At 48.4% G+C, this 21,244-nt stretch overlaps 1 protein-coding gene across 4 annotated transcripts in view; it reads left to right on the top strand.

Moving 5' to 3' along the window:
• The window catches only part of WSCD2 (WSC domain containing 2), a 99,327-nt gene that overhangs the window by 48,108 nt on the left and 29,975 nt on the right, over positions 1-21,244 (top strand). For 3 of the 4 annotated variants that reach the window (XM_059039377.2, XM_067015663.1, XM_067015662.1), the window contains exons 2-4: positions 5,325-6,272; positions 16,384-16,498; positions 19,622-19,806. In XM_059039377.2, coding sequence (XP_058895360.1) covers positions 5,894-6,272; positions 16,384-16,498; positions 19,622-19,806 — 679 coding nt within the window. In that variant the 5' untranslated portion in view covers positions 5,325-5,893. The remainder of the gene's footprint in view (positions 1-5,324; positions 6,273-16,383; positions 16,499-19,621; positions 19,807-21,244) is intronic. The other variant, XM_067015664.1, reaches the window with a different exon arrangement.

The following is a 21,244-nucleotide window of genomic DNA, read 5'->3' as shown; positions in this document are numbered from 1 at the left end:
CAACATTAAGTGCTGACGGGAATCGTAGCCATAGGCATGCTCATACCCTTCTGGGGGGAGTTGTCACTACAACCACTTTAGAAAACAAATCAGCATTTCTTGGGGTAGTCATAAGATGCTCTCACAGTAGGACCCAGCAGTTTCACTCCTAGGTATATACACACCCTACATTAATTCTTGTACACATGTATCAGGAGACAAGGATGAGAGTGTTTGCAGCAACCAGGGAGGGGATTCCATTCTGCCCAAGCCATGTGAGCTGAGAATTAATGATGAGGAAGCCCTGTGAAGGAAAATGGGATCCTTATAACAGGAAAAAAGGGGGATTGGGAGGCAAAACCACATATATTCTCTACAAATCATAATAAGAGGTAACACTTAGGTGACACTTGTACATATTAATTCTATTTAATATTTAGTCCTCACACCAACACTATGAGATAAGTACTATTATTTCCCTCATTTTATGGATGGGGAAAGTGAGGTTAATAACCATCTCAAAGGGTTCTAGTGAGGATCAAGTGGTGCAATGGAAATAATATACTCAGCACAGCGCCTGGCACATAGTAAATGCTTAACAAATTCCAGTGATTTCTGATATTGTTATTATTTGTCCTGGGCTCTCAGTTTCTTGGAGAAAAACTGAAGAAACTGAACTGTCACAAAGCTGGTTTCTCGGCAGCTATTTCTTGGCAAGTTTGGATGGTCAAGGGGTCAGCTGGTGCCTGGGCTTATGCCCTCAAGTCAAGTTCAAGGAGTTGTGGAGGGAAAGCCGGTCCCTGCCCAGCCTCCTGGGCTTCTAGCCAGACTTACCTGTTCCCCAGAATCTACGGCCTCTCCCAGGGAGGGAGCCACGGGGCAGGCTGCACCTCCTGGTCTCCCTTCCCACAGGGCAGCTCTGCCCTGTCCATCATTCTCTTGGCAGCTCAGCACCGAAGTTCATTCTGGTGCTAAAAATAGGCTGTGTTTAGACACTCCAGGGCTCCAGCTGGAAACACGAACTACAGTAACCAAATACTGTCATGCCCGCAAAAGAGGGCCTCTCAGCCTCACCCTCGTGGCAGCTCACACTACCCTGGAGGCAGGGTAGGGGGCATCCACCACTTTCAACAGATGGGGAAAATGAGGCTCAGAGGGCGGTCTCATGTAAAACACAGAGAGATGAAGCAATGACAGCCAGCTTTTAGCTAGCATCAACTCCGCCCCTATGGGTTATCTCCTCAAGTCCTCCCTAAACCCCGGCTGGGAGATTCTATGGGCCACCCACTCTGCAGAGAGAAATCATCAGCTCAGAGAGGTGAAGACACCTTCCTGACTCGCACACCCATAGGTGACGGGAGAGGATGTTAATGTGATTCTGGCTTCCAGCATGTAATGAACAAACAGAAACTGAGAGGTGAAGGCGCTTGCTGGAGGCCAAGCCATGCCCCCTGCCCAGGGTTGGGCAGACACAAGCTGTGGAGTACAGGGAACCATCGCATCTGCCTTGCAGGTTGCCAGGAGGGAAGAGTTTGTGAGAAGATGTTTGTAAAGCCTTTAAACACAGTGTTCAGCCTATGGTACGTTTTCAACCAATGGCAGTCAGCTTCATTCCCCAGTTCTGTCTGGACAGACAGAGGCAAAGAGAGACTGAGAGAGACTTGGAGAGAGAGAGAGGGAGAGACAGGAGAGAAAGGATGATGGGTGGGCATGAGAGACAGAGAAGGTTCCCTGGAGGAAGTGGGACCGTGGCTCGGCGGGGGCCTCTGCACCCCAGGACCATGCAGAGCTGCCTCCACAGAGCCCTGAATTTACGGCTCCCTTAGGCTGTCACGTGGGGCGTTTGGCACATGGCACGGACCCACTGGTGTAGGTTTAAGCCCCAGGGAGAGGTCAGTCCTCTGAGTCTTCTCATTCATTTTCTGCACTAGTGTTTCTTGAGGACCTACTGTGTCCCAGAGGCTGGGGCCGACACTGTGAGAGCACAGGTCGGGTCCCACTTACATGGGGCTCAGATTCCAGGGTGTTCTCTGTCCAGGTGATCCCCCCACCTCCCGGCACTGGCAGGATGGTGTGGGTGACTCAAGTCAGAACCCCCCTTCCCCCACTCACTTCTCCCACCACTGCTGCCTCAGTCTCTTTCTGTTCCCTGCCAGCTTCTAATGAGCTCATTATCCTCTTAAAACCCATTGGGCACCCACTTAGAGGAAAGATGTGTTGAAATATAAAAGAATGAGAAGGGAACAACAAAAAAGATCTACACCCAGAAATATCCTCAGAAAGACAAAAAGCCACAGGGAACAGAACAGTTGAAATCTTTGCTGTCTTCATGCCTGCAGCAAATGTGCTGCTGTAGCAAGTGACTCTGATGGCAGCTCACACGTGCTCACGAGAGGGGCAGTGGCCAGAGGCTTTTCTTGAGCACCTACTATGTGCCAGGCAGTCTTCCTACAATTTTCATTGCAATCCTGCCAGCAGTATTTGCGGGGCGGGGGTGGTGTCAAGCTTCTTATTGTCCACTCCCCAGGAAAGGAGCCTCAGTCAGTGAGAAGAGGTGTCTTGCCCCAATCACATAGGTGGCGGGCGGAAGAGGCAGGGTTTGACCCCAGGTTGATCTGCCTCCAGAGTCCATGCTCTTGCTTGCCTGTCTCTGGAAGGGCTGGTGTTCCCTGCCCATTCCCTTGAGGGCTGCTGGCCTTTTTCAATCCTGTCGCAGCTTCAGAAATCTCTGCCGTGTGTGTGATCTACCTGAAATACCGTGGGGCACAACCCACTGCCTGGAGGTTTTCTAGCTGATAAGAGACTGGTGAAACTTCAGTTAGAGCACAGTCCAGACTTCTGAGCTTGGCATTCAAGGCTCCCCATGGTCTGACCCCACCCAGCGCTTCCCTGCATTCTCACCATGCCCTAAGCTCCTTGGCTGCCTCCACCCCAGTGCCCTGCCGGCACTGTGTGCTGTTTGTTCACACAGAAAGCTGGCTCCCCTTACAAGACCTGCCAGCTTAAAGACCCCTCCTGGGAGAGGCCCTTCGGGGCAGCTACAGTCCCTCACTTCTCTGGGCTCCTGCATTCCAGGCCCTCTTACCCCGGGGTCCAGAAACCCCTTGACATTGTAAGCCAAAATCTAGGAGCTTATGTGCCAGGGCTCTTTTCTGGGCATATGTCTGTAATTTTCGCCATATTCTCAAAGGGATATAAGTCCAGAATAGGCGTGTGGTTAGGAATACAAGCTGTGAAATCAGATGGGCCTTGGTTCACAATCCAGCTGCAACTTCACAGCTGTGTGGCCCTGGACAAGTTGCTTAATAATTCTGAGCCTCATTCCCCGCCTCTGTAAAATAGATACAGATCTCCCTCATTGAATTGTTATGAGGATTAAATCAGAGTATGTAAGCATTTAGAGCAGTATCTGGCACATAATAAGTGCTTGATAAACGTTAGTTATTAATATTAATTGCTGCTCTATATCATATATGCATCTACTGTGGGATTTATCATTGTCTATGTAGTATAGTGATTTAGTATAGTGATTGTTTAAATTGCTGGCTCCCTCAGTGGACTGAGTTCTCTGAAAGCAGCAACTCTGAATTATTTATTTCTGCATTCCAAGCACACATACAGTAGGCAAGCAACACATGTTGTTAAATGAATGAAAGAATGGGTGGATGAATGGATGGGTGGAGAGTTGGATGGATGAGTGGGCTGCTACAGTTCAGATGAATGGATAGATGGGTGGATAGATGGATGGGTGGATGGATTAATGAATAGAGTAATGAATGGATGGAGGGGTAGGTGAATTGATGGATAGATTAAAGAATGGATGATGGATGGGTGAATAGATTGTGACTTGAAGGATGGGTAGGTGGACTGCTGTAGAGATTAAAGGATGATGGATGGATGGATGGATGAACAGATAGTTTGACCCCGCAAGAGCATGGATTTGGGGCTGTTTTGTTCATTTAATTATTCCAAGTGCCTGCAACAGTAGCTGGTGCATGTAGGTGCTCAGTACTTAGTTCCTGAATTAATAGGATGGCATATGGAGGGACACTGGACTCTACCTTGAACCACAGTTAAACTCCCATGCTGCTGTCTGGATTGGTAGGGGCTGTTACCGTTCAAATCACCCATTGGCTGACAGCTGAATTCTTTGCACTGGCCAAGATGGTCATGAGGCCCCCTGCTGGTGGTAAAATGAAACAACATAGGCCAAGTGGAGTCTTCTATTTTCTAGTTTAGATTCTGTTTTCCTCCTGGCTGATGATTCTGAATGTTGACTCATAAAGCCGTGGTTCTCAAACCTTTGTGCTCATTACCATCACCTGAGGGCACCTTGTTACACCTGTAGGTGTCCTCTTCAACCAGAGATTCTGGTTGGAGAGGTCAGGAAACAGGTCAGCCTGTTTAACCAGGCTGCCAAGTGATTCTGAATCAGATGCTCCTCAGACCACACTCTGAGGGACCCTCAAAGGATGAGCCACTGCTGGTCATTGGGAGGCAGTGGAGGTGGGCTGCTGCTTCAGGGGCTGTCTCTGGATTCCCAAGTGATGCCCAGACCATCACTTGGAGAAACAGCATAAAAAAGACAGGGGTTCAGAGCTGCGGTTTTGTGTTTGGACCATCCTGGGTTCAAATCCCACCTCCACCACTCACCAGCTGTGTGTCCTCAGTTTCCTCATCTGTAAAATGGGAAATAATTACTTCCCACAGGAACATGGGGAAGAATCATTAATACACATAGAAGGCTTGGCACAAAGCAGGGCGTAGCAGAGACACTCAGTAAATACTGAGTGAATGTGGATGTTGCTAAATAATTCTGCTTTCCTTCCTTCTTTTCTTCCTTGGATAGAAGAGAGGGGCTATGGATTTGATCTCTCCCATTATAATGTGAGCCCTGTGAGGGATGGGACTGTGTCTCTCTGGTTTACAGCTCTATTTCCAGCACCTAGGACAGTGCCTGCTACACAGTAGGTGCTCGCTAAACATTTGTTGGGGAAAAAAATGGATGAATTTGATCTGGTTCATTCAGTACCAGCCAGGTCCAGCAGACAGTTCAGCAAGGACCTAGGAAGTACTTTTTGGCCTTGAAGGAACCCACGAATCAGTGTATATTTGACAAATATGCAGACGTGTGGGGCATAAGAACCTGTGCTTGTCCAAGATAAAGCTTGCCCTCAAACCAGGACCCAGTAGGATTCGCTTCTACCCAGCACTGCTGGGTGCTTTGAGCCACTGGTTTCCTCCCCTCTCTGACTCTGCATCCCCCCTTGAGAATGTTCAAGAACGCTTCAAGTTCTGGCCTCTATGAGGAGATTTCTTATGCCTGTACCTGTGCTGTTTTGCAGGTGACAGCCCTGAGCCTGAATCCTTAACCGGATGAAAGCCCGCTAGCTTCTGTTTCTGCCAGGTGGACACGCTGAGCTTGGTCCCCAGCTGGGGCAGAGGCCAGACACGGCCCTCAGTGAAATAATCCAGCCCCTATAGGCCTGAGCAACTGAGAAGGGGCAAGAAGCGAACTGCAGCTGCTGCTGAACCCTCACAAAATCCTCCTCCAATTGCTATTTTCAAAGTTCTTTGGGAACTCTGAGGCAAAGAACAAGATGTAGGAAAATGGGACCAACTCCTGCGTGTCCCAAGCCTCAAAACCCCTTTCATGGCCCAAAGAAGCTCACCTGGACTCCGGGAGGGCTGGTGAACTCTGTCCTCTATTCTCTTGGCTTCAGCCAAACATTGGACTTGCCCTCCCGCTCTGATCTTGGCAGTCACCTTCGCAGACGGATTAAGACTGAAGACCCCCAGGGGCTCCATCCCTAAGGGAAGCTTGAGAAGCACAGCCCTGCCTCCATTCCCTCCCTGGATCACACCCCCCAGCCCCCAGCAGAGACGAAACGATCCAGTCCGGAATGATCCCGCTATGGCCAAGCTCTGGTTCAAATTCCAGCGGTACTTCCGCAGGAAGCCTGTACGTTTCTTTACCTTCCTGGTGCTCTACCTGACAGCTGGGAGCCTCGTCTTCCTTCACTCTGGTTTTGTGGGTCAGCCTGCTGTCTCCCAGAACCAGGCCAATCCTGCTGCAGGGGCCCCAGCGGAGGGCGCTGAGCTGCCCTTTTTGGGTGACTTAAATCTGGGCAGAGCCTTCCGGGATACAGGTGAAACCTCGAGCATCGCCCGCAGGTATGGACCCTGGTTCAAGGGCAAGGACGGGAACGAGAGAGCCAAGCTGGGGGACTACGGGGGAGCCTGGAGCCGGGCCCTCAAGGGGAGGGTCATCCGGGAGAAGGAGGAGGAGCGAGGTAAGAGGGGTGAGCATCTGGGCTTGGAAGTTGGCTGAGGAGAAGGGAAGGGGTATGGTGATAATAATAATATAATAACAGCTGCCAGTGTTCAGTGTTTAATAGGAACCGGTCATCATACATGCAGGAGGTTTCACAGAGGAGAAAATTGAAGCTCAGAGACATTAAGTAGCTTGCCCAAGGTCACACAGCTTGTAAAGAGCCAAGCTTAGATTTGAACCCTGAATCTGTCAGAGTCCAAAGTCTGACCCTCCCCTGCAGCCTTTTTTAGCCCTTCTTACATACACTTGAAAATCAAAACACCTAGCATCTATTGAGTACTTACTAAGGGCCAAGTACTTTTCTAAGCACTTGACATGCATTGAATTATCACCACAACTCTGTGTGATAGGTGCTATTTTTCCCATTTTAAAGGTGAGGAAACTGAGGCACCGAGAGCCCAAGTTTACACAGCTAGCTAGTGGCAGAGCTTCTGCTCCACTGCATTGCCTCTCAGTTCACTTTGCTGGATCTCTCAGTGATGGCACTTGGGGAACCTCATCGCCCTGGGCATATTTCATTGTGTTTTCTTAGCCCGTCACAGTCAAAAAAAAGGCTTTTCTTCGTAAGTGCATTACCTCATTTGATTTTCACTACACTCCACGGACTTAAACAAGGAGTATGAACTTATGCCCAGTTAACAGATGTGGAAACAGGCTTGAAGAAGTGAAGACACTTCTCCAGGGCCACATAACTGGTAAGTGGTAAGTTCAAATCAGACCCATCTGGCCTGGATGCTGGCTCTGTGACTACCTCCCAGAGTCAGCCTATGTCCGCCCTTCTAACCCGCATTCTGGGAAGGACCCCACAACCCCTGCAGTTCATGAGATTAACACGAATGGATGTTTCCAGAATCTGGGACAGAGGATCTATGACCAATCAGGACAGAAGGAAAACCTCCCTAGCCCTTGTGTTCCCTGCCATGTGTCACGCTTCTGCTGTGATTCAGCCTATGAAAAACACCTTCTCCCACCGCGGAAGGAAACAGGACTAATGGAGGGGACTCATCCCGGGGAGCACATTTCCCTGCTTCAGTCCCACCGTGCACCTGGCTCAGGAGCATCCAGAAGACCCTACCGTCTCACCCTCGGGAATTTCCTAGAATTCTGCCTCTTCGAAAACTTCACAGGGAGGTGAAGGGGATTGTGGGAGGTGGCAGAATGGATTGGAGGACTTGGATTCATAGTCCAGCTCCACTCCAACCAGCCGTGTGGTCCAGGCAAGTGGCTTTACCTTCTCATGCCTCAGTCTTGTCATCTGTAAAATGGGAATAATGACCCCCTCCCTGCCAGGTTTCTCCTGAGAGTTCAATGAGACATGGTTATGGAAATACCTAGCGCAATGCCTGCACACAGTAAATTCTTAGGGGTGATCAGGAAATTCTTGTGAATCTACCTGGGTAAGGGACCCTGTCTTGTAGGCATAGTTGAGGTGTGAGGTGCTACACTGATGGAGAAATCATGATGTGGCTTCCCTCTCTACCTTCTCCAATCGGTAAGCTTTGTCTCACCCCAGCCACTCCCAACTCCTTCTGCTACTTTGCAAACCCCAAAGTTTGCCACAAGCCTGCGCCTTAGGATATGCTCCCTTCATACTTAGGATAAATTCCAGAGTCCCCACCATGGCCCACCGATCCAGCCTCCTGTTAGAACAGTTCCTGCCCCTTCTCACCACACACTCCTCCCCATTGTCCTTCTTGCTGTTCATTGAACACACCAAGTCTTATCCTACCTCGGAATCTCTGTATAGATAGTCCTGTCCATCTGGGATGTTCTTCCTCATAGCTTTGCATGGCTCCCTTCCTCCCTTGCTCCTGGACCTCAGTCAAACCTTGCCACCCTGTAGAGGTCTTCCTGGACTGTCCTAAAGTAGCCCTACTTTGTGCCTGGTCAGGACCAGATTCCCCAGCTCTGTTTTTGTCACAGTACTTATCACTATCTGAAAGTATCTCATTTTTACTTGCTTTCTTGTTTACAGTCCGTCTCTACTGCTAGACAGTCAGCTCCAAGGAGGCAGGGATCTCATTCTGTCAGCACCTGGGAGAGCACCAGGAACAAAGATGGCGCTCAGTACCTACTGGTTGAATGAATGAGTGATTGGATGGACAAATGAATGAATGATCAGCCCTCTGCCTAGGGTGTCTCCACAGGCTTAGCTCTCCTCTTCCTACAGATCTCAGCTTAGCTCACCTCCAGGAAATTGTCCCTGACCCCCACTCCAGGCTTGATCGAATGTTCCTCCTCTGTACTGCCCGTCATGGCCCTTATGTGAATGGTAACTGCCTGTGTTTATCGAGGTCCTTTGATCGAATATGATTCCCTAGTGGCACAATTGATTTATCCAACGACAGTGACAACATCCCCCCATTTGTTATGAGAATGAAATACCACCGCCACTATTACAAGTAATTAGTACCATTTCTTGAGCACCTGCCTCATGGCAGTCACCGTCCCATTTGCTTTTCATATGTTATTTGAATGGAGTGATATATGTAAAATGCTTATTACACCTCCTGGTTTATAATAATAGATCACTTCATAGTTGCTGCTGTTAGTAGTAAAAATAATAGCTGAACATCTATCGAATGGTCATTATTGGCTAGACCATGTTATAAGTGCTTCATCGCCTTATGTAGTTATCACAACAACTCAAAAAGTTAGAGACTATTATCCTAGTTTACAAATGGGAAGATTTAAAACTCAGGGAGAAGTCACTTACCCCAGGTTACACAGGGAGTGAGTGGAAGAACTGAGGTTTGAAACAACGTCCATTTAATTCCAAAGCGTGTAAGCCTTCTTCTCTACCACGCTATCCCCGCTGCCTCTGGAAATCTTATATATTTTATAAAATCTAAAGAGAGAAGGAAGAGAAAATTAGAAAGAAGCCTGGACCCCAGAGCTCGCAGCAGGCAGCTTTAGAATCAGGTGGTCTTAGTAAGAAAACACAAATTCAGACTGTCCTTGATTAACTTATTCAGAGTTCAGCAAGGAAAGACAACATATTAGATTAACGCTAATAAAAACGAGACGCTTCTTTGACCTGATGCTAAACACATTTGGCTCTTCTCTGAAGCTGCCAAGGGCTCTGCTTGATGCAACGATGCAAGATTTAAGCTGTAAAGGATTCGGAGCCCATCACGGCGCAGGAGGTGAGGGTGGAGATGCGCCCAGGCTGGGCTGGGGCTGGGCAGGAAGTCCGACTTCCTGGGTGGAGCTGGCACCTACAATGTGCCAGTCACCTTGCTAGGCTTGTGAAATCCTGTGCTCTGAGCAGACAAATGAGGGTTCAAATCCAAGTTCTGCAGCTTGCTGGCTGTGCACCTTTGGGCAGGTCACTTCACCTCTCTGAGCCTCAGTTTCCTTTGGGAGATAAAAAGTACTTAACATCAGATGACTGATGTGATGATTATATAAGATACATCAATAGCATGCTCTCTAAATGCCAGGCACTGTTCTAAACCCTTTGCATCTATTACCTCATGTAATCTTCGTAGCAACTCAATTAAGTAGACACTATTATTAACTCCCCCATACAGGGAAGAAACTAAGGCACAGAGAGGCTAGGTAAGCTGCCCAAGGTAATCCAGCTGGAGGAGGGGGTAAACCAATATTTGAACCCAGGTGGTTTGAATCTTACACCTGAACCTTAACCACTACATCATCTCACTTCTCAACACACAGAAAGTACTCAGCACAGAGTGTGGCACACAGTAAGCAGTTAGTATGTGCCAGCTATTATTATTAATATTGTAATTCTGTAGGAGAAAATAGAGGTGATTTGATTTACCTTAGGTAACCCAGTTGTTGTTACCAGAGCCAGGAGCCAAATCCAGTTTGATTTCAAAGTCTGTGCTGTTTCTGTTTCCCCCAGATTACAGAGCGGGTGGGCTGGGTGTAAAGAAGGACACGGGGATATTTAGTCAGCATTTTTGGAAAGGACAGCAGGGCACCCACCCCCCATCTCCTCCAGCTGAAGACGCAATCTCTGCAGATTATGGAGGGTCTGCTCTGAGACTGTGTCGGAGACTGTGTGCTTATACTCAGCCTCACATCGGGTAGGAAGTATTAAACTCTTTTCATACCTTAAGAAACAGAGACTCAGAGAGAGTAAATGACTTGCCCCCCATGTCACACAGCTGCTAAGAGGCAGAGCAGATTCCAACCCGATTCTGTCTGAATCCAAAGCTCTTATTCTTAACCACTGAGCTATAGAATCCCCAACTGCATTCATTCATTCATTCATTCATTCATTCCATATTTACTGCATGTCTGCATGCCCCGCCCTGTGCTGGGAGGTGGAGACACAAGAATGATTCAAGCACAGTTTTTTTTTTTCCTCTGAGGAATATTCACACCCTTCTGGGGGAAGACAGGCAAGTAAAAGATAAATTATGTTTTCAAAAATAACTTTTTTCTTGATTATCAAAGTAGAAAAATTAGAATACACAGCAAAAAAGAGATGAAAATAAAAATAGCCCAGAGTCCCACTATCCAGCAACAGTCCCAGTCAACACTGTTGGTGTATCACCTTTACCTTCCTTTTTCCTTTATGTGTGTATTTCTAAAGAATAGAATGCTGTATATATAGCATCATATCCTGCTTTCCCCTACTATAACACTTTTTCATTTTGTTAAAAATTCTTCCCCAATGGGCCTAAATTATTTCTAATTTGAAAAAATAATGGACAATAATTGGAAAATTGTTTCAGAAAAGTGTTAATGTGGGGTAAGCCAGGGGACTCTGGGATCCCAAAGGAGGGATCCCATTCGGTCATGGGGCTGTATCATGTCTGCCTTCCTGGGGGAGGTGATAGTTGAGCTGAACCTGCAAGATCCATGGGCCTTGACCAAAGTGAAAGATGCATCCCTTCTACCCCAGGGAAGCCTAGATATGAGCAGGAAATTCCATCCCCTGTGCAAGGAAACCCAGACAGCACTGGAGTGGTCCTCTTGAAGGACAACTTTCCAAGATGGTGGAGAATCCCCAGCAGGAATATACAGTTTCTCTTCTCCATGAAGAGATCAATCTTACAATCAATCTTAAAATTACCCTTGTATTAGAGTCTGAGGGCTGCTATAGCAAAATACCATGAACTGGGTGTCTTGAAACAACAGAAATGTATTACCTTGAAGTTCTGGAGGCCAGAAGTCCAAAATCAAGATGGGCTCTCAAAGGCTCTAAGAGGAAATCTGTTCTAAGCCTTTCTCCAGCTTCTGGCCTCAGCAGGCACCCTTGGCATTCCTTGCAGCTGTATTACGCCAGTCATTGCCTGTTTTCACATGGCCTTCTCCTTGTGTCTCTGGGTCTTCGGAGAGCCACTTTCTTACAGGGACACCATTCACATTGGATTGGGACCCACCTACTCCAGTATCACCTCATAGCTAATTACATCACCAATGACCTTATTTCCAAATAAGGTCACATTCTGAGGTACTGGGCTTAGGACTTAACCTATCTTTTTTTTTTTTTTTTTTTGATGAGGGGCACAGTTCAACCCATAACTCTTCCCACTTTTCAGGCAGGAGCTTGAGTAATACTACAAGGCTACTGCAGTGTCAGGATTAGAACCCAGATCTGGTGGACTCCAAAACTGTTCTTGTAGGACACTGTAGTGCCTCCTGTCTGTGAATCTACTCACAGACAGTAAATAAGAGGAATACAAATTAGCATATGTGTAGCTATCTTTTTAACAAATTACTTTCATTGAAGAGAGGAAAATTTCTTGAAAAAGAAGATTAATAGAAGCAAAAGAGGGCTTCCCTGGTGGCGCAGTGGTTGAAAGTCCGCCTGCCGATGCAGGGGACGCGGGTTCGTGCCCCAGTCCGGGAAGATCCCACATGCCGCGGAGCGGCTGGGCCCGTGAGCCATGGCCGCTGAGCCTGCGCATCCGGAGCCTGTGCTCCGCAACGGGAGAGGCCACAACAGTGAGAGGCCCGCGTACCGCAAAAAAAAAAAAAAAAAAAAAAAAAAAAGAAGCAAAAGGAAAAAAAAGTAAAGAAAAGGGGGAAAAAACACAGTCAAGAGAGCTCCTTTCCAGAGGCCTGTGCTCTCCTGGGCTCACCGCTCACTGGTTTCCGTGCTTGAGATAAATAGGCAGGCTGGGACAGAACTTTGCCATTTCAGCAATATTTAGATGGCTGCAGAGATAAACTGATAGATCATGTGAACTCGGTCATTAATTCACCCTCGAGTGACCTGTGATTTTTGTCCCTGTGTTACATACTCGATCTCCCCCTCATCTCCAGGAGATTCTGCCACCACAGCAGAACTTGAGGCGGGGCCTTTGGAAAATGGTGGAAGTGGGTTGGACAGTACCCCTGCTGATGAGCTCATTGCTAGCAGGGTGATAGAACTCCAGGGACAGGGTCACCGGTTGCGTTGGCCACAGCCTGCACTGAAGGGTCAGTGGGGAAAGAGTCACCAGCACTTGCCCAGGACAAGGAGGAAACAGATTCAATATCCATTTCCTGACCCAAAGAGCTCAGCCCATCCATCAGGTTACAGTATGTAACACGCCCATTCTTCTCCAGAGCATCAGTGAAGGTACCATGTATCTCTTTTTTCCTCCTGTTGACAGATGAAGAAATGGAAGGTCATCTGTTCACCCAACAAGTCTTTGGGCACCTGTTATGTAGGACATCTCAGCCTGATGCCTGGCCTGTGGGAGGGTTAGGGAAGGGGTGGTATAACATTTAAAAGCCCAGGCTTAGGGGCAGTTGGACCTATGGTCAAATCTCCACTCTTCTCCCAAAAGACCCTCTCTCTCCCATCATCCCTCCAGGAAGGCCTCTCTTGGAGGATGGAGAAGCCCTTCTCCCAAGCCGAGACTGAATGTGGTACAGGGGAAAAAGCAGCCTACACATGGATGTAGTCTAGACTCTCCAAGCTGGGTGGACTCAAGCAACTTAGCTTGACAATCAGTATATTAGTCCTTTGGTGGCAAGGGACAAAAACCCATCTTGAATCAGCTTAAGCTAAAGAAGAAAATGTATTGTGTCTTGTCTCCAAACTACCAAAGGGACTAGATTTTCAAATGAATGATTTGTGCCCTTCTCTTGCTAACTCTCTTCTCTGCTCACCTGTGACTCAGCTTGGTTCTTCTCCTGTACAGACTGACTTTGATGCCAGGGATTGTGGCTGTTGGTAGCTCTGGCCTTAGAGAATGCCAGTGTCATAACCCAAGGGAAACAGATTTCTTTCTCCCAGCTTTAATCTATAAAAATCCAAAGAATGTGCCCTTCCCTGTAGCCATCAATCACTGGCTGGTGGCAGGTGCAATATGATTGGGTCTTTCACGGTCAGTGTCTCCTCATGGTCAGGGCAGCTAAGATCTGTTAACAGAAAAATAGGAAGAGGGGGCGCTTTGAAGGTACAAACAGTACCATTACAGTCCACCCCTTCACCCCGCAGAGGACGTGTGTGTACATACACTCGCACTCCTATTAATTTGATTATAAAAATCTCACCTAACACAATCCACTATCCCATATATGGCCAAATGCACCTACCCTCACCCTAAGGTGAGACCACCCATGGTCATAGTCCATCCAACTCCAAGCCCGGCATTTCTGTGTCACGAGTGTTACTCTCCATCAGAACTCAGTGTGGTGCCTTGTGATCCTGAAGTCTGTGGGCCAAATGGAAGTGAAGCCTCCCCAAATGTAAAATGGCTGGAGGACAGATCTGCGCTTAAGTTTTAAGTGAGACACTTCCAAGCTGTAGTAACATAAGCAGACTACATAGTTTTGAATTCTATATAAAAACAAGTAACATGGAGTAACATGAGTGGTTACCAGTCAGAACATATACCATATGCCAAAACAAAGATTTGCGTCTAAGACAGAGAGATATAATAGTCATTAGGATCAGCCTCTTCATCTATAAAATGGGTTAATAAGAAGGGTGTGAGGACTGAATTTTGTAAAATAAAGCATGGCACTTAGTAAAGTAGATAGCACATAGTAGATACTCAATACATATTCTCTCCTCTCTCTCTCTCTCTCTCTCATACACACACACACACACACACACACACACACACACAGTTTTTGATCTGATGACAGTGACCTCATGCTGACAAAATAAAACAACCATTTCCCCCCTTCCCCTCTCCCTCCCTCTCCTTCCTCCTTTTTTTCTCCCCTCCTGCCCATCCTTAGACACTCTGTCCTCTAGTGAACTATTGAGCTAAAGGTGGTGTGAAGCTCTCACCACCATGGCCCATGGAAATTCTCACTCCCAGCCCAGATGTAAACAGCATCCATGCCCCAGGGCCGTGGTTCCTTCTGTGACACAGGAGGGACATACATTGTTGAACAAGCACAGTGACAAGATGTAGGCTTTTCCAGAGCTGTCACCATCTGATGTGCCCGCTCGAGGGAGGCAATGTTTCTTTTAAAGATGAACTGTTCTTAGTTGACCAAATCACCTCTGTCTTATGAAAGAAATTCACGGTGGTCAGGGATGAGACTCATCTCCAGCGAGGCTGACAAATTCTGCACTTACCAGGGTGGTGTTGAGGGAAACAATTGCTCCATAATTAGCCTGTATCCTCTGCTAGACTCTTCTCTCCACCATGAGTGGGGGGGACAAGAAGCCCACAGTTTAAATAGACAGCAGCCCACCCATGAACGAGATCAAGTGGCATGTAATATTTCCCTCAGTCGTTCCCTATGAGGGCCGTTTAATTCCGAGGGCTGGTTGGGTCCTCAGTCTAACCTTCAGTTATTTCCAAGTGCAAGGGTGGAAAGAGCACTGGTTTGGGGTCCCATAGATCTAGATTTAAATCTTTGTTCTACCATCAATTAGTTTCAGGTCTCAGACAGCTCACTTCACCTTTCTGGGCCTCTGTCCAATCATCTAAGAAAAGAGTTTAAGCATGCCAAGGGTCATTGCACCTGGGTCATTGCAAAGATCCTCGGATTCAAAGAGAAACAAGCAGTAGTGCAGAACATGGGCTCTGCAGTCAGTTTGCTTGGGTCCAAACCTAACTCCACAGGTATAAGCTGTGTTTCCTTGGGCATGTGACTTAGCCTCTCTGGGCCTCAGTTTCCTCTTCTACATTGAGTGGGAATATTAATACTTACCTCATAGGGTCATTCTAAGGATTCACTGAGACAGTATGTGTAAAGCACTTAGCAAAGTGCATGTCCAAATTAATAATAGTGATTGTAAGAACATATGGGAAAAGACTTTATAAACTGTAAAGTACCATCTTTGTGTACTATTTACCAGGAAGTACAGGAACACGTGTACTACTTTAAGAAAACTAAGTGAATGGCTTGTAATTATATAGTTGTTTTACACTATTTAAAAATTTCCTTTTGGATGAAAGCATTCACCTTGGCCCACAAAGTGGGAAAACTGTAAAGTACTTGTACAGCACTGTGAATGGCTGGTTTTTTATTCCACTCACCTTAACTTTGTGCCGGTTATATTCAAGACACTTTGGTAGAGACGTTTATACAAATAAGTCCATTTTAACCTCATAGGGCTGATATTTTCATCCCCACAATGAAGAACACTAGACCTCAGAGAGGTTAACAGGCCTAAATGCACTAGGTCAGCACTAGAATGTAACCGAAGTGATATGACAACCTAGATCTTGAGATATCCCAGGCCAGTGTTCCTTCCAAGGGAAAATAACACCTTAAGCCATCTTGTAGAAATGATAACAGGCTGTCAACTTATCAAGCTCTTCAGAGCTGTCCTAATACAGGTCTCATCTGCTTGGTGCTTAGGGAATGATGTTGGCTTGGGTTACTGGGTACCCAGTTGTCACCAGTAGAGCTCAGGGACATGACCTTAACCCTGGCCTTGGAAAGGTCCCTCCCTCCTCTCTGTTAACCTCCAGGGCCCACAGCCCTACACATGGGACACCACTGCCCTTATAGATCATGTTCTGCCAATGCACGTGAGTTTCAGTCTCTCTTGTTTCTACTTTACTGCTCAGAGGAAGGAATTGGTACCAAAAGGTCAACAAGGCCACATAGCCAGAGGCACACTGGTTACTCCTGAAACCCTTTCAGCTTTGTCCCCCCTGCCAAATCTGACTTTTCTCATCTCCCCAAAGCTAAGTACATCGGCTGCTACCTGGATGACACCCGGAGCCGGGCCCTTCGAGGCGTGTCCTTTTTCGACTACAAAAAGATGACCATCTTCCGTTGCCAGGACAACTGTGCAGAACGGTAGGGCCCCACCAGTGTCCCAGGCGTTCAGACCCCTTCCTTCTCAGATTCCTACCTGTGGTGGTCTTTCTTTTTCTGTGGGAGGGCATGATGGAGGATGAACGTGTGGCTACAAGGAAAGGGTGATGCAAGGGTGATATGTGTGTGTGTCCGTGCGTGTGCGTGCGTGTGCGTGCGTGCACATGTATACGTGCATGCAACTGAGCAGGGAGTTGGTCTATGGGAATTCGTGAGACTTAGCCTAGGAGTGAGTTTGCAGTGTACAGTATGCAGGGTCATATGTTTGTAAGCTTAATGCCAATACCTAACTGTCTTTAAATAACAGTATCTGTGAGTGCAGGAGTCTCTGTGGACATGTTTGCAAGTGTCCCGAATTGTGGGGAAAGCACACGTGGGTGTTTACATGCAGGCAAGTGTGAGTCTGTGAGCATGAGGCTTGTGTGATGCCTGTGGGAAGGGTGAGGTGGGAGGCTGGGAACAGGGCTATTTAATGGTTTACCAGCCAAGAAACTATTTGTTTCTCTACCAGGGAGAAACACTCGCCTGTCCAGACAGTGTTTTCCAATGTATGAAGAAAATGATGTTCTTGATTAGAACATGCACTGGGGGGAGGGAGCTGACTTTCCAAGAGTGGATGAGGCCCCAGAGGACTGGCGAGTTGGGACCCTCAGTCCAGGCCTGGGAACCAGCACTGCTGCCCTAGAGGCACTGTGGAGTGAGCTGACCTTCTCCTCCCCTGTGCCTTGGGTCCCCTGACGTGTGATGGCTTGTGAGAGGCCTCTAACATGCTCATCTTCAGGCTCTAGCCAGTTGCCTCTGGTGATCACAAGCTCTAAAGGAGCTCCGCTGCATGGCTGGAGTGGAAATGGGCAAGTGGGTGGCCAAGGGACTCTTCCCTCAGTTCCTGACTAGGAAACACTGTCCCCTTTATAATCAGCTTCCAGAACGGTCCACCATTGAAATCCTGAGCCCAGGACCATCTCCAGCTTGGGAAAGACTCCAAGTTCTTGAGGATATTGATTCTTTATTTATTGAGCGGTGGGGAGACAGAAGTGAATTTCAGAGTCCACGCCCTCAGAGAGGTCTTGTGGGAGTTGAAGAGTTAATATTTGCAAAGCAAATATTTGAGAACAGTGCCTGGAAGAGAGCAAGTGTAAGATATTGCCATTCTGTGGCCCAAACCCATTCTTGCTTCTGCCTCCCCAACTAGCTGGGGAGCCCCTTGGGGGCAGGGCTGCAGCTGACTCATCTCTGCATCCATCTGGAAACCCATGTGGGCAGCCAGAAAGGATGCGCTGAACCAGAGTGAATTACGCGAGTTGATCTGACTCATCTTCTGAAGCTCCACCTTGGCTCTCACCTCCTCTGAGAAGTCTCTCCTGACACCCCAGGCAGGTTGGGGGCCTCTTCTGCATTTCCACAATCTGCGACTTATTCCATCTCAACCCTCATCTCACTATACCGGCGTTTTCTGGTTAAGCGCTTGTCACTCCATCTAGACTGTGAGCTCCAGGACGCACACGTCAATATCGCCTGGAATCTCTCAAAACAGATTGCCGGGCCCCACTCGCAGCTTTTGAGCTGGTGGGTTTGAGGCAGGGCCCAAGAATCTGCATTTTTAATAAGTTCCCAGGTGACACTGGATGCTGTTGGTCCTGGAACTATGGTTGGAGCACCGCTGCTCGGATTTTCACACCCAGCTGGGAAATTTTAGAAACTCCTGCTGTCCAATGTTCCTTCTATCAGTGGGTCCAATTATATGAGACGGGCCCCAAGGGCACCTGAGAACCAAGGCTTGAGAGAGACGGCGACAGACAGGTGGAAGAAGGAGGCTGTCCCAGCTCCAAGGTGCCCAGATAGTTTAAGATGCTCTTACTGTGTCTGCCCGGGTGACCATGTGATCACACGCTACCCGAGTAGTAGGGGTGTTTGGAGATGTGAGTCTGGGTGGATCTGTCTCTCCAGCCAGCCCCCAGAAGTCCCGTGTGATGGCGTGAGCTGACACCTCCCATAGGTCCAGCCTTGCATGACCAGTATTTTGCAGGCTGCTCCCCCAAGGAGCTTTCACGATTCTGGAAAGTGCCTCAGAGGCCACAGTGGGCAAGAGGATTGAGCAGGGGTCGTCCTACTCCCCTCTCCCCCACCACTTCATACCTACCCCACGAGCCAGAGCAAACAATTCCCTTTTCATCTGTTTACAGAACAGGTCCTTACTAAAAGTCCTTTTTAGGAAATGATTCCAGAGCTGTGAAAAAAATGGACAATCTTGCAGTGCCTGGATAATTTTTTTGTTTTAAGGAAAGGAATTTTTTACTTGGCTAGACACGTGACCTTGGTTTTGCCACCTTCCAAAGACATACAAAAGTCCCTCCCCCTCCCCTGGGTCCAGCTCCTCTCAGGGGACATAGAGCATCATTCCTGGGGGATGTTTCCTGGAATAAAGAGGCTGGACTTTGCAGATATGATTGGCTTATGGCTCTAGACAGGGAAGAGCAAGAGAGTGGGTGGGGCAGAGGGGCCACAGGACCAGAGGGGTGTGTGTGTGAAGTGTCCTGTGTGTTGAAGGTATATGTAGATGGGTGTGAATATGACGTTGTGGGTCTATGTGGGTAAGTGTATGGGGGTGTGAGACATGAGGCAGGGATGGAAGCAGGTGGTCCCTGGGGTCTTGTCCCCTTCCAGGGTCTCCCTGTCCCCCAGGGACCTCCTTGTATTCCTTCTTGGCTTCCTGCCCATCCCACCTCCAAGACCTTCTAACCCCTTAGCCTCCCTGACCCTCAGGGTCTCCTTATTCTCAGTCCCTTGGAGTATCCCTGTACCTCAGATCTCCTTGGGTCTCCCTGATGTCCAAGGTCTTCCTTGTTTCCCCTCTTCCAGGGAGATAGGGAGACCCCCACCCCAGTCTCCTCATTTCTCTGGGGTCTCCCTGTCTCCTGGAAGCCACTGTCTCCTGTTCCCTGAGGTCTCCCCTGTACCACTTCCATCATCTGTCTCTCCATTTCCCCTGGGACCTCCTGGTCCCCAGAGGCCTCCCATCCCCCAGGCCTCCTCACTAGGTGAGTCACCCTGTCCCTGGGGTCTCCATGGTGGCAGTTACCCTGGCCTGACAGCAGCCTCCCCCAGGGGTTACCTGTATGCTGGGCTGGAGTTCGGCGCCGAGTGCTACTGTGGCCACAAGATCCAGGCGACAAACGTGAGCGAGGCGGAGTGTGACATGGACTGCAAGGGCGAGCGGGGCAGCGTGTGTGGTGGCGCCAACCGCCTCTCCGTCTACCGGCTGCAGCTGGCCCAGGAGTCAGCCCGCAGGTGTACGTGAGTCGGCCCCTCCCCTCTCTGCCCTCGCCCACCTGAGCGCCCACCTGTACCTTCCACGGCTCCCACCGCTCCTAAGCCCTTGGCTGCCCTCCAAGGCTGCCACCATCCTGCCCCAGCCTCACCTCCAGCCACACCCCTCTTCCTCCTTAACAAACAGCTAGAACCTGAGCTGGCCTGTCCTTATTTTCTGAAAGCAGATTGTGTCTAACGATGGTGACAATGACAATGACAACAGCAAACACTTAATCGTTTTCCAAGTGCCTTCTATGGGAGAGCACATCTAATCCTCATGATGACCCTTGAAATCGCACTGTTATTCACCCACTCCCATTTTACAGATGAAGAGACTGAGGCTGAAGGTCACACAAGCAGCAGAAGATTTAAACCAACTCCAGAGCGTATGTCTTTAATGCTCCTGTAGAGAGAATTATCCCTCGCCTGCCAGTGCTTCAGTCTTGCAGGAAAAACTCTCCAGTTTCCAAACTGAGGGAGGGAAGGGGATGAATGGCCGAGGACAAGAGCCACCCCCTCTTCTGTGGATATTGTCCCGTTGTCCCCTCTCTGGGTGTTTAATAGCAGTTAATGTCTATTTATCAAGCATCTGCCGTGTGCCAGGCACCGTGCTGAGCCCACTGCAAGTCTGATTTTGTTTCCCTTCCCTACAGACTTTTCAGGCAGTTACCATGGTTAATTATCTCCATTTTACAGTGAGGAAACCGAGGCTTGATGAATTTAAGTAAGCCTGCCCAAGGTCACACAGTCTTGTGACCTCAGAGGTGACCTTCAGACCTATACAAAGAGCTAATGGCCTTGACAGAGGGCTGAGGTTTGCCCTGATTACTCTTCTGATGCAGTCCTGAGGTAGGAATAGGAATCCAGAACTAAGAATCCCAAATTTGAATGCTCCAATGAACCCTAGGGAGATCTTGTTAAAATGCAGATTCTGATTCAGCCGGTGAGATTCTGCATTTCTAAGGAGTTCCCAGGTGATGCTAGGTTGCTGGTCCATGGACCACACTTCGAATAATAAGGCCTTAGACCTCCGTGGAGCTGACAAGTTCCAACCAGAATGTCAGCCTGCCCACCCAGGTGGATTTGGCAGAACCTTAATGCCTGTCTGCATGCAGAGAAAGGCCTCTTCCTTATGAATGTCATTGTTTATCAAAATTCGTTGCTGGTGTGCTTGACACTGTGTTCTGTTTCCCAAACCCCATGTTTCTGAAGCCCTGTTCAAGCTTTGCTTTACAACGGGGTCCCGCGTGCCGCCAATTTACAAAGTGGCTGATTTCTAGAAACAGAGGCACCATCTGCCTCCCCATCGTTGCCTCAGTTCATCCAGCTCTGCAGCTCTGGCTGGCAGAGGGTGGGGAGGGTGTGTGAAATCCAGGCTGGATAATGTCCATACAGCAAGTCTCTGGTTTGGCCATTAGT

Source organism: Kogia breviceps, chromosome 15 (assembly GCF_026419965.1).
Source record: "Kogia breviceps isolate mKogBre1 chromosome 15, mKogBre1 haplotype 1, whole genome shotgun sequence".
Classification (NCBI taxonomy): domain Eukaryota; kingdom Metazoa; phylum Chordata; class Mammalia; order Artiodactyla; family Physeteridae; genus Kogia; species Kogia breviceps.
This window is presented reverse-complemented; position numbering and strand designations above follow the sequence as displayed.